The sequence below is a fragment of the Anser cygnoides genome, chromosome 5 (genome assembly GCF_040182565.1).
Source record: "Anser cygnoides isolate HZ-2024a breed goose chromosome 5, Taihu_goose_T2T_genome, whole genome shotgun sequence".
Lineage (NCBI taxonomy): Eukaryota > Metazoa > Chordata > Aves > Anseriformes > Anatidae > Anser > Anser cygnoides.
Genome location: NC_089877.1, coordinates 36604059 through 36616778, shown reverse-complemented (window position 1 = coordinate 36616778; position 12720 = coordinate 36604059). Strand labels below are relative to the sequence as shown.

Genomic DNA, 12720 nt, shown 5'->3' with positions numbered 1-12720 from the left:
GGGGATGGGGAGTGAGGATGGAGACATGGATGGAGAAGGGATGGGGATGGGATGGGGATTGGCTGGGAACGAGGATAGGGACGGGGATGGGATGGGATGGGATGGGGATGGGGACATGGGAGGGGATGGGGTGGGGATGCAGATGAAGTTGAGCCTCTCAGGTTCTCTCTGGTTCTGCAGGACCCAGCGAGGCAGATGGCAGGTTGTGACTTCAAACGAGCGAGACGTGACGCAGAAAACCACAGAGGGAGGAAAAACAGCCTGTTCCTCCCCGTCCCCCCCTCGTCTCCCTTCCCCGGCCCGGGTACAGAGGCGTTGGTGCCCCGTGCTCAGCCGCCAGCGCCGGGGAGGAGGAGGAGGAGGAGGCAGCCAGCGGCCCCATGGCAGCCTGGCCGCCCGCCGTGCGCCTGCTGCTCGTGCTGGGGACATGGGGTGAGTACGGTGGGGCTGGGCCCGGGGGGTCGGGTGGTGCTGGGCGCCTACCGGGTGCACCGCACTGTCCCTGCAGCGCCGACACCTCGGGCAGCGGGTGGGGGAAACCCAGCCTGGCCAGAACCCCAAGATAACACGGAGCCCGTGGTGAAACCCCGCTGCTGGGCAGGACGTGGGGGCTCGGTCCCGTGCCTTGTGCTGCGGGTCACCATTGCCTCTCCCTTGGCTCACCCCCTCGCCAGGGTCCCGCGCCCTCCCTGCGCAACCCCCGAACTTGGCGCTGCGGGGGGACTTTTGGGGACAGGGACAGGCAAAGGGGCTGGCCGAGCACAAGGCCACAGTGCCGCCGCGCTGCCGCTGGGGCTTTGGTAGATGAAATGAGAGCGCACACCCAGCGGGTGCCAGTCCCCAAAACGCTGGTGTCCCTGGTGCCGGGCTCCCACCCGGGTGCCACCAGGCTCACGGATCACCGGCTCCTTCCAGAGCGGCCCCCCGGCAGGGCACGGGCTGCCCCAGCCCCCAGCAGCCGCCCCGTCCTTGTCCCACAGCCCGCGGGGTCCAGCCTGGTGGCAGTGCTCGGCTCACCGCAGGGCCACTGCCACCATGCCTGCCTGCTTGGCCTGGGCTTCCTACCAGTAATGACGGTAGCTAGTTAGCGGCAATTAGCAGGTGTGCTTCTCTGTCTTTTTTTTTCAGCAGTAATCATCCACCAGCACGCTGTGGCTGGTTGCGTGAGGTTGCTTGTATTTAATGAAAGGTAGGGAGGAGTAGGGGTGAGGGCAAATTCACTGAGAAAGCCGGAAAATGCTCTTTTATTGCCAAGAAAAAACAGCGGCCTATGGGGTCTGTGCTGCCCAACCTCCCCGCTTGTGGCAAGGCTGGCCGGAGCGCCCAGAATCACCTTTCTCCTCCTAAACACCTGGTGCCAGGTCGTGAGCTGGGGACGCTGCTCATGGTGGGGGCGCCGGGTGCAGGTACAGCTGATCCCATCCCCTTCTCTTGCAGCAATCTGCAGCCACAGAGGAGCGGCCCTGAACCCTACAGGTGAGCATGAGGGGGGGAGCAGCTCCCCGGGACCACCCGGGACTTGTTAGCATGGTGCCTGTCGGACCGGACCAGCACCCGCTGCATCGCGGTGGCTTTGGCCCCACGGCTCCGGCTTTGGGGCTGTGGAACCTGCTCGGTCCCACGAGGCCAGCAGTGGTGTTGTGGTGCCCAGTGTGAGTGTGTGGTACAGGGTCCCGGGGCTTTCATGGCTGCTGCCCGTGCCCCCCGTGCCCCATTTCCCCTGCGCACCCCGAGCAAGCCCCGTTTCCTTCCTGCCCCATGCTGCCAGCAGCCCCGGCTGCCGCAGTGGTGCTGAGCCTCACTGCAGCACCGAGCCAGACCCGGCTGGAAAACCGTCTGGGGGCTATGGGGAGGGGAGGAAAGCCCCTTATGCCTCTGCTCTCCCCGCAGTCCCCCGTCTGCGGCTCACCGGTGGCAGCTGCCGCTGCGCCGGGAAGCTGGAGGTGAAGATGGGGACAGCCTGGAGCCCCGCGTGCTGGGACATCGGGAAGCAGGCCACGGTCAGCATCTGCCAGCAGCTGGGCTGTGGCCCCCCCGCTGCCGCCGGCCACTTTGAGGTGGACAGCAGCAAGAAGCCACAGGTGCAGGCGGCGCGGTGCACTTGGAAGAACACGTGCCTCTGGCAGCTGGCTAACTGCAGCAGCCACGCCGCCTTCGCCTGCAGTGGTGAGCATCATGCCCCCCCTCCCAGCCCCCTTGTGCCCCCGCTGCCCCTACCTGTTGCCTCCCTTCTCGTTTCAGAGCCGGCGACCACCACCACCAAGCCTCCCCCTACGCCACCAACCACCAGCCCGGAGCCCACCGGTGAGAAACCCGCTGCCCGCGCAGCGTGGCAGGGCTTTGCTCCCCGTGCAGTGTGGCTGCTGGGGAATTTGGGGAGCCAAAGTCCTGCCTGTGATGGCCGCGATCTCCCTGTTCCCTCTCCAGGCCCCCCCAGGCTGCGGCTGGTGGACAGCAACTTCAGCTGCTCGGGCTTTGTGGAGCTCCACATGCGGGGGCGGTGGGGGGCCGTGGCGAGCAGCCCGGGCAATTGGATGGAGCTGGCTGCCCGCATCTGCAGCGCGCTTGGCTGCGGCAGCCCCATCGATGGCCCCGCAGCCCCGCAGACAAGCCAGCTCCTCGTGAAGTGGGAGGCAGTGGAGCCGTGCAGGAGCCCCGAGCTCCTCGACTGCTTCAACAGGACCAGGGACGGGCGCGGGAGAGCGCCCGCCTTCCTCACCTGCTCAGGTGAGCGACGCACAGGGGGTTGCAGTGGCGGGGGGGCTGTGGATACTGCTCTCCTTTGGCATGGAGGAGGTGGGCATGGGGAGCTGGGAGCACCCATGGGTGGCAGAGGTGCCCCTTCCACCCCTCACATTGCCGTCCACCCACTGCCGCTCTTCCTCTTCCGTGCGTGAAGACAAAACAGGAAATCTCCCGTGTGCGCTGGGTTCCTGGAAACTGCACCCCCAGACCCTGCTTTGAGCCTGCAAGCGGGAAAAGCTGGGGAGCCAGCACCCTGAAACCCAACGCGTGCGAGGGTGGAAGGCATCGGGGTCTGGCACGCTCTTGTCCATGCCCCCTTTGTGTTTTCTGCAAGCGTGGTGGGGGAAGCTTGCAGGCAGCTCACGGCTCCCCGCCGAGCAGCCCCTTGCTCGTGCCAAGGCCAGGAGAGCCAAGCCCCGGGGCGAGCGGCAGGCTTGCTCCAAGCCTTTCCATCTGCTCAGGCTTTGAAGCCAGACCGCGGGGTTTGGGGGCTTAGCGGGATGAACCGCAGCAGCTGCCAGAGTGGGTTTCACGGCTGCGCTTGCCACGGGGACGGTTCCAAGCCCCTCGACGTCTCTGTCACTGCTTGTGCGAGCCCTCAACGCCCACGGCAAGAGGGGAAGGGAGAGGCGGGCACGGCGAGCACCCCGGCACTCGGCCACCAGGTCTCTCTCCTGCAGGTTCCCAGCCGCAGGCGGTGCGGAGGCTGGCGGGTGGCCCCACGCCCTGCGAGGGGGACATCGAGGTGTTCCAGCAGGGCCGCTGGCAGGTGCTGTGCGACCGCCCGGCGCAGCGCAACGAGCGGGGCCGGCAGCTGTGCAGGGAGCTGCGCTGTGGCAACCTCTCCTCCAGCACTGAGGTCCGAGAGCCCCCTTCCATGGGGGTCTTCTGTGACGTCCGCCACCTGCACCTCTGCCCGGACAGCCCCAGGTCGCTCCGCTCCTGCTTCCGCACCCGAGTCGTGTGTAAGTGGCCAGCAGCTCCCCGCGGAGCTCTCTCAGCCCCGGCATGTGCTGGCCCTGCGCGGTGACATCCGTCCTCCCACAGGCCAGGACTCGAAGCCGCGTCCCGCCGGCGTAGCAGCGGGCACCGTGGCGAGCATCTGCCTGGCCCTGCTCCTCTTCGGCATCCTCCTGCTTATCTGCGGCCCTCCCGCCTACAGGTGGCTGATGAAGAAAAGTAGGTGGCGAGCTCCCCGGTCCTCCCCAGCCTGTCCCCACGTCCCCCCAGCACCTCCAGTTTGTGCCCACCCCGATGCCCGTGGGATGCCCGTCTCCAGCGCCTTCCCCGTCTCCCCCAGGGTTTCGGGCCACGCGCGCGCTGCTCCCCACCTCCCCAGCCGGGTGCCACCACGGGACGCCAGTGCCACAACCCCTGTCCCCATTGTCCCTTTGCTGTCCCACGTGGCACCGGCGGGGGGATTAGGTGCACAAAGGAGCGTTTCATGAGGCGGGCAGCGGGTCCCGGGGGGGATTACCGGTGGGGGGATTATTCAGCGCGGCAGATGGGGCCCGCGGGGGGCCGGCAGACGGAGGAAAAGAAGCTGGCGGCAGAGCGAGCCGGCAGCTCCTCAGGGAGACGCGTCGTGCCTCACCGCCTCCCCTCCCGTGCAGTCTCCAAGAAGAAGCAGCGGCAGTGGATCGGCCCCACGGGGCTCAACCAGAACGGTGAGCGGCAGCAGCCCGGGGGCGGTGGGTAGGGAGCGGGGTTTTGGGCCGGGGCACGGCGGCGGCGGAGGTGTGAACGGGCTCTCGCTTCCTGCCGCCGCGTTGACTCACCGGTGCGGCGTTGACTCAGCCGGGCTCGCCACGGGCGAGCGGCTCCCGCTCTTACTCAGCCCTCGGGAGGGGGCCGGGGCGTGCGCCCACCTGGCGGGGGGGTGCTCGAACGACCCCGCGCACCTTGCCCCCACTCTGAGCCGCCCTGCCTTGCAGTCTCCTTCCACCGCAACAGCACCGTCACCCTGAGGCCGCGGGCAGAAGGGCAGAGGGCGCAGGGGGGGGACAACGACTACGCTCAGCCCCCCCAGAAGAGCTCCTACCTGTCGGCATACACAGGTGAGGCGTGGGAGGCGGGACGGTTTGGTGACGCCGGGCGAGGGGCTGCCTGGGGCTGGCGGCCCCTTCTCAAGCCCCAGTAAGGAGCTGTGCCCTGCTCGGTTCCCTCCGCAGCCCTGGAAGGCGCAGCCCGATCTTCCAACCCTCCGGACAACTCCTCTGACAGCGACTACGACCTGCAGTCTGCCCGCAGGCTGTGACCCTGAGAGAGGTAGGGGCGGCCCAGCTGCGGCTACTTCCATTTTGGCAAACCACCTAGTTTCCTGCCCTTCCTCCTCGCCCTGCAGACAGGGGTGGGATTCAGCACGTGGAGAAAGGTAAAGCATGAGTTGAACAGAGCTGGCGGAAGAGAAGACAAATGCCTGTGCCAGAAGCCCCCTGCATCCCCCCACGGCGTGGCAGAGCTTGTCCTGCTCACAGGGACGCGGTCACTCGTGGGGAGACCTTGCCGCTCGCCGTGTCCCTGCCAGAGCCGGAGCTGAACCTGCCTGCACCCCTCGCCACCCGCTGCGCTCCCCCCAGGCCGAGCAGTGCTCAGCTCTGACCCCCCGCCCGGCTTTGGGGTGCCACAGCACCCCGCTAAGTGAGCGCCCTTCCGAGAAAGCTTCCTCAACCGTGCCCTCTCGCTTTGGGGCCTCCCGCCTGGGAAAGTGCGAGGCGGGGGCTTTTTAAGCTATTTGTATGAGTCTAAAAGGCAGCTGGGTTGCAGCAGGCTTTGCACGTGCACCGAGAACGGAGCAGCCGCGCTCACGACAGCTCGGAGGGGGGTTGCCGGCCTCTCCACCTCGAAACCAGGATAACCACGCTCCTCCGCCCCGCAGGGCTGGGCTGAGAGCGGCTGTGCACGCACAGGGCTCCGTCAGCGGGGCACTGCGCTTTGCCAGCGGGACCACGCACCCCTGGTCTTCGGGCAAGGCTGCAAAGATGTGAGCTTGGCCGTGCTTGTGCGGGACAGTGTGAGATTTGTGCCCACGTATAAAGCAAAGCGCAGATGCGAGGAGCGCAGGAAGGGTAAAAATGTTGAGAACCAAATCTGAGATATTTAATTAGCAGCGACGGTTGTAATAAAATCATTTTTCTAGTAATTATGTCTTGTTCTCTTCCTTCCACTACCCACCAGTGCTGCTCCTTAGACCAGCAACCTCCCAGCCAGTGAGGGAAAACACGTTGCCGGCACAGGCCAAGAGAGAAATGGTGCCGAGGGGCGAGCTGGGCTGATGCACAGCACCGCAGCAATGGGCCCCTTAGGGAAAATGAAAGGAAGAGAGCAGGAAAGACAAATTAGAGGAAGATGGTCCTGCAAGAGGGTGAAAGCTTTTATTGACAAAATCAAGAGGAAGTTGGTGTAAGGAGGCCAGGATGGCACTAAAAGATCAATAGAAAGTAAGAGCTGGATGCCCTCCCATTTCCGAAAGCAACCACTGCTGTGACCTCACGTGCAATTCATTGAGTTTTATTACTGTAATTAACCACGATACGGAACTATGTCCATCAAACCCCCAAAGCATTCCTCTTTTTCTAGTCCATTAGTAACTGTTCCTTATAAATAACTTACATGGATACAAGCAGGATTCGTAGGATAAAGTGCTGAGCAAAGCAAATCCCATTTCCATTAAGAGCTGGGGGCACCCCCTGTTACCTAGTGTTTCCTGAGGAGAGAGGGGAACACGAGGATGGCTGGAGCCTGCAGCACCCCAGAAAACGCCCCAGTTTTTGCTCCCCAGTGAGCCGTGAGCACCTGGATTGGGCCGAGGGCAACCTGACCTCAGAGCCAGTGGGAACACCTCAGGCAGAACTGGTTTGGAAGTCACCCCACACCAGCGTAAAAACACAGACACACCTCGAGGCCTGGCCAGTCCCCCAAGGGGCTGGCTCGCTGCTTCTCCCTGCTACGACGCATTACGAGTCCACCTGCAAGCCTGGCTGGCTCTGCCTCTCAATTCCAGGAGGGCCGTGAGTATTTTGCGTCAGAAATACTGTCAGTGATTCCCACCGTGCCTTTTGAACACCTGTGAAAAGGCTCAGAATTACTGCATTACGTGTGTTATCCAAAGAGCGAACGACAGGCACGCAGGGAGGATCTCTCACTCGCCCCCCCACGCACAGACGGGGGGTCAGGCTCTCAGCGGGTGCTATCAGTGCGCGTCGCTCCCACGTACCCCACACCAGTACCTCCCCCTGGAATCTATAACGGAGCCTGGACAAACAGACTGGGAAGAGCGGCCACTCCAGCCCACAAGCAATCGTCCCAAACTGAACCTAGAGGTGCAGCTGCGACCGCCTGCCACGTCTCTCATCCTACACGACGCTCTCGGCTCGCTCCTCTTCCTCAGTCCGCAAGGAGGAGGGAGCAGCAGAGCACGCTGCCCGTGAGTCCCAGTTTAGTAGCCAGGCCAAGCGGGGCGCTGAGGGTTTGGTGGCGGGGGGTACCCAAAGGGAGGCCCCGGAGGATAGGGAGGCTGTGGGGGGATCGGGAAACTGGGAAGGGGAGGCTGGGTCGGGTAGGGGCACTGCGGCCTCCCTGCCCCGGGGGGTGCATAGGGAGGGTAGCCGGGTCTGGGCGGCGGAGTGGAGGGCAGAGGGCCCGGAAAGGAGGGGGCGTGTGGCGGGCCCCTGGACGGAGACCAGGAGTAGGCTGGCCCAGAGGAGGGGGCTCCCGAGGGAGGCCGGGGGTAGCCCGGCACGGAGCTGGCAGCCTGCACGGGTGGGTATCCGGCATCCGGAGGCTGGCAGGGAAACACGGGCTGGGTGCTGGGCTGCGAGGCAGCAACGTGTCCCACGGTGACCGGGGCGCCAGTGAAAGGAGCAGGAGGGAGAGCTCCGTGGGCTGTGGGGCCGACCGGCATGCCCGGGGCCAGGCTGTAGGGCAGAGGGAAGGAAGGTGCCCCCGAGGGGACAGGCTGCGGCTTCGGCGCGTCTGCAGGGGTGTGAGGAGGCAGCTGCTGCTGCTTCGAGTCCCTGCCGGGCTCCTGCGGCGCTGCCGACTTGCGCAGGATCTCTTGCAGCTTCTCCACCCTGACCCGGCGCAAGTGGGACAGCTTCCTCATCACGGAAAACTGCTCGAGAAAGGTCTCCAGGGCCACCTCGCCCTCCAGGAACTTCTCAGCCATTTTCTGCAAGAGAAGACAGTGCTGCACCCCTCAGCACTTCCTCCCCAAACCCACTACAGGATAGGATTTACGTCTCTCTCTCAGGCGCACGCAGAGGATCACTGCGCCACACACAAGCAAAGAAAGGGAAATCCAATTTTTTGGAGCAACAATGTCAAACTACACAGAGATAATCCTTGATTTAAGGGATTAGGCTTGGGAGCGTAAGTGCAAGTCTTTGAGGACTAATCGCTGGAATTGCTAATGGATTTAAACCTTAAGCTCACCTCAGACTCCTCTTCGATTTTTTGGCTTTCCACCTGCAGGAGATCCAGCAACATCTGAGGATGCATTGCTGCTGAAAATTTCTCTGAGGAAACAAGCAGCAGAGCAAAACATGGAACACAGAACGGGGCAAAAACATTAGCACACAGCCCTGTCTTACAGAGCCTGTGCTTGTCATCTGTTCCGCAGCTCTGTAACGTGAGACACTCAAAACATAAAACAGAAGGAGCTCTCTTCCTCGATGTCACATCTCCGTGCCCAATCCGCTTGCACAAGAGTGCCTTCCTACCTTGGAAAATGTTGATGCAAGGAGAAAAACAGAAGAGGAAAGAGCCTTAACCACTGCTGCACTGGAAGGCTTTTTTTGCCAAGACAGCATTCTCAACCTGGCCCCACGAATTTGACCGGAAAACGGGGCAACACAGCTTTGACACACAGCAGAGTCCTTACTGCCGCCACCCCGAATGAATTTTCCTGCTCAGTACGGCTGGTGCAGGGAGACGCAACAGGGAAGGATGTTGCACAGCTAGCTACAGCCCACGTGACCGTATAGGACGGGGTGCAAGGCTCGGATCCGCTCACCCAGTTTCGCCTTCTGCTCCTTACAGCGCTCGGCGAGCTTCTGCAGCTCCTCGTACTTGCGGGAGAGGTCGGAGCGCCCCGTCTCCAGGGGCTCCTGGAACTTCAGATTCTGCTCGGCCAAGCTGCGGTTAGCAGCGAGCGCCATCTCCCTCTCCAGCTGCAGCTCCTGGACCTGGGGAGGAGACGCGGCAGTCGTGGGACTGCCGGCGAGGTCCCACGAGCCCAGCCCTCGCCCAGCCGCCTCCTGCCTACCTCCCTCGACTCCAGGGCCAGGCGCTCGATCTCCTCGGCATTTTCCTGCAGCTCCCGGAGCTCCTCCACGGTCCGGTTCTTCAGGGTGTCCATCCTCCCAGGGGAGGTGCGGGATCCTAGGATGGGGAAAAGGACGTCAAATGAAGAGGAGGTTTACTAAAGCCCACTGCAAATAGGCACTAATCCTATTACGGATTTAAAAACAGCTTTGCTGAACTGCTTGAAGCAGCTATGCCAGAGAAGTTCCCTTATGCTACAAAGAATCAGTGAGACCGAGGGCAGAGCGAGAAGGAAAACTGAACGTTTCTAACCATTCCTTATTTGGCAGCTGACTTTTTTTTTTTTTTTCCTTTTCACAGCATGCTTGGAAGGATCACTTACGCCTGCCAGACGTTTTTGTCAAGGAAACACCTACTCACAGCCCCTCGATAGCAGGACGACGTCACGCCGACTCCCAGGCTCCAGCTGGCTCTCGCTGCACCATCCCATTCACAAATCCTGCTCTCCCCGACCTGCTTTCCACACTCGGGACCCGCAGCAGCTCACGGACCACTGCCACCACGCGTCCTCCTGCACCTCGCCAGCTCTCCAGCTCCTCGCCCCATCTGATGTGCCTTCCTCCTGCGTGTTCTCTTCCCTGGCTGTAGGGTGGCACCGCTTCCCTCGCTAATGGCTACCAGTAACGCTGTTGCTTAATGTTGGCTGGGTAGGGAGCTTGATGCAACACTTGTAGGTTTAAAAATCGCTGAAATAAGTGGAAATAGAGGGAAATATAGGGAAATAAAGGGGGAAATAAAGGGGGAATAGGGGGGGGAATAAAAATAAGGGGGAATAGAGGGAAATAAGGGGGAAATAGGGGGAAATAAGGGGGGGGAAATAGAGGGAAATAAGGGGGAAATAGGGGGGGGGAAGTAATGGCCCTGCGGCACTGCTTGCCTGAGTGATTTCAAACAACCCTGTGCTGCCGGGTAAGATTTAGGGGCTACGAGGCACTCGCGCCACGGCTTCTGAGACGCAACGACGTACCGGGACGTACCGGGACGCACCGGGCAGCGGGCGGGGAGGGCGCCGGTGTCCTACCCGCTCCGCCGGGCGCGGCGCACCCGCGTGGAGCGGCACGGAGCGGTGCGGCAGCTCAGCGTTAGAGCGGGGCCGAGCGAAGCGACCGCGGGCCGCCCGGTACCGGCGCCAGGCGCCCCCGGCAGGCGCCGCCGCCGTGCCCCGGCCGCCCCGCGCTTCCGGCTTCCGGCGCGGAGGCGGAAGTGGGCGGTGCCACCGCGCGGGGCGGGGAGAGTCCCCCCCCCGCAGCGCGGAGGGTGGTAGGTCCCGCCGCCGCCATCTTGTGGCGGGGGAAGGCGGCCGTGGGGGCCCTCGGCGCCTCGTGCGCTGCTGGGCGAGGGGAGGTGCCCGGGGGGCTCGGCCTCGGGGGGCCGCACACGGCTGTTGTTTGGGGTGACCTGGAGTGCTGCTGGGTGTAGTCCCGATACGACCAGCCCTATGTGAAATGAAAATAAAGTTTAGAATCACAGAATCATAGAATATCCCGAGTTGGAAGGGACCCATAAGGATCATCAAGTCCAACTCCTGGCACCGCACAGGTCTGCCCAAAAGTTTAGACCATGTGACTGAGTGCACAGTCCAATCTCTTCTTAAATTCAGACAGGCTTGGTGCAGTGACTACTTCACTGGGGAGCCTGTTCCAGTGTGCAACCACCCTCTCAGTGAAGAACCTCTTCCCGATGTCTAGCCTAAACCTCCCCTGCCCCAGCTTGACACCATTCCCATGGGTCCTATCACTGGTGACTAAGGAGAATAGGTCGGCGCCTGCCCCTCCACTCCCCCTCATGAGGAAGCTGTAGGCCTTGATGAGGTCTCCCCTCAGCCTCCTCTTTTCCAGGCTGAACAGACCAAGTGACCTCAGCCGCTCCTCATACGTCTTCCCCTCTAGGCCCTTCACCATCTTCGTCGCCCTCCTCTGGACGCTCTCCAACAGTTTAATGTCCTTCCTGTACTGTGGTGCCCAGAACTGCACACAGTACTCGAGGTGAGGCTGCACCAGCTCAGAGCAGAGTGGGACAATCACTTCCCTCGACCGACTAGCAATGCCGTGCTTGATGCACCCCAGGATATGGCTGGCCTTCCTGGCTGCCAGGCCACACTGCTGGCTCATATTCAACCTGCTGTCAGCCACAGCCCCCAGATCCCTCTCTGCAGGGCTGCTCTCCAGCATCTCGTCCCCCAGTCTGTACATACAGCCAGGGTTGCCCCGTCCCAGGTGCAGGACCTGGCACTTGCTCTTGTTAAACTTCATGTGGTTGATGATCACCTAGCTCTCCAATCTGTCCAGATCTCCCTGTAAGGCTTTTCCACCCCCAACAGAGTCCACAGCTCCTCCAAGTTTAGTGTTATAGTCCATAGCTTCTTCAGGGGTGAAGGGATGGGGGTAAAGTGAGTGTGGAGAGGCAGCTGGGAGTAAAGGTAGTGCAGACCTGGAGATGGAGAAATTAGTGGAAGTGCAAGAGAAGAGAGGACAGGGGAGGGGTGATTACTGTGGGCTGGGATACCTCTGCCATGTGCCAAAAATTCATATAACAACGTTATTTTCAGGTGGCGTAGCTGGAACCAAGACACATAAAAGTAAATCCCTCTCAAATAGATAAAGCGGGGAAGTTCCTGAGCAGCGAGGCAAAGGCAGCCCTGTTCTGGCCATACTCTGTGGGAAGCCGTCCTCCAGATTTCCACACTCCTGCGGGAGCGAACCAGTCTACAGGTTATTTTAGGACAGGGAAAAGCTCTGTGCTGCCGGATGAGAGGGGCTCAGGGCGGTGAGGAAGGCGAAGGGGACCACAGGCGGCCAGGCAAGGTCATGCAGGTACAGTGGATGTGTCTCAGGAAAGGCACCTCTGGTCCTCGTGCACCACGTGAGGCCTGTTGGCTGCTGTATAATAAACATGAGTCATATGGGTCCGGATCGGTGCCCTGTGGTCCAATTTGTTCATAGCGGGGCTGATAACCAGGTTGAGACCCAATGTTACTGCAGGAAAGGGACTTGACATTTCAAAGGGAGATCGATATTTCCAAGGCTTGTTTGAGGAGCAGTCTCCAGGGTAGTGGAAAGGCTGGAGCACATCCAGTTCACAATTTCTATCAAGCTATAAGGACTGAGTAGAGGATAAACAAGGTTGTGTTCCAATTTGTTCTTTGCAATGACGTAAGAAACAGAATGGGAAAGCATGCAGTGCCAATGGCAAAGTGTTATCCCAGCAATTAAAAGTTTGAAAAATGGGTGTTTTCTGCTTAATGTGGAAGGATGCGCCCATTGCCTGTTTATCCGCCTCCTTAGTTTGTGTAAGAGATGTTTTCGGCTGGTTGTTGTGATACATTGTGAGTGTTTTGGAGTAAAATGGAAACATTCCACGGGTGCTGCTGTCGAGGGAGGACTGAGTGACTGCAGCCGATGTTGCCCGTGGCTCCATGGGCTCTGAGGTGGAGGGTGGCAATGCAAGACTAGGGACCAAAGTAACTCACAATCTGTGCGAGGTTGAAAAAATGTGAAGTGTACAGGAGGTCAACTCAGCAGCCCTGATCCTTTGTCAGATGTTGCCTTTGGTTTATTGTCTGGCCACGTTCATTTGTGGTTTTGGTTGACTGTCCCTTTGAGCTTAACAGTCATAGGAAATCTGGGGCGTTTTCCCTGTAGAAGGAAAAAA

General features: G+C 61.1%; 2 protein-coding genes across 9 annotated transcripts; one reads left to right on the top strand and one right to left on the bottom strand.

The window, feature by feature from the left end:
• The first annotated feature begins 115 nt into the window (after positions 1–115).
• On the top strand, positions 116–5887 carry CD5 (CD5 molecule). 3 transcript variants are annotated; one of them, XM_066998851.1, is made up of 11 exons: positions 123–432; positions 1438–1476; positions 1891–2166; positions 2242–2304; positions 2428–2727; positions 3426–3710; positions 3793–3924; positions 4359–4412; positions 4680–4802; positions 4917–5013; positions 5090–5887. In XM_066998851.1, the coding sequence occupies exons 1-10, from the start codon at positions 381–383 to the stop codon at positions 5000–5002; spliced, it is 1410 nt and encodes a 469-aa protein (XP_066854952.1). In that variant the 5' UTR covers positions 123–380; the 3' UTR covers positions 5003–5013; positions 5090–5887. The 3 variants fall into 3 exon arrangements, 2 of the variants coding, with proteins under 2 accessions (XP_066854952.1, XP_047909012.2); XM_048053055.2 differs by having other exon boundaries at positions 4917–5887; XR_010832105.1 differs by lacking the exons at positions 4917–5013; positions 5090–5887 and having other exon boundaries at positions 116–432; positions 3793–4412; positions 4680–4772.
• A 352-nt stretch (positions 5888–6239) lies between these two features.
• VPS37C (VPS37C subunit of ESCRT-I) lies at positions 6240–10280 on the bottom strand. Of its 6 annotated transcripts, none has more exons than XM_048053064.2 (6): positions 10037–10280; positions 9426–9755; positions 9011–9126; positions 8759–8930; positions 8179–8261; positions 6240–7915 (listed from the first exon to the last, which is right to left on the bottom strand). In XM_048053064.2, exons 3-6 carry the CDS (start codon positions 9101–9103, stop codon positions 7184–7186), a joined length of 1080 nt encoding a protein of 359 aa, XP_047909021.2. In that variant the 5' UTR covers positions 9104–9126; positions 9426–9755; positions 10037–10280; the 3' UTR covers positions 6240–7183. The 6 variants fall into 6 exon arrangements, with proteins under 6 accessions (XP_047909021.2, XP_066854970.1, XP_047909016.2 ...); XM_066998869.1 differs by having other exon boundaries at positions 9430–9755; positions 9947–10279; XM_048053059.2 differs by having other exon boundaries at positions 9430–9755; positions 10037–10279.
• Between the last annotated feature and the right edge of the window lie 2440 nt (positions 10281–12720).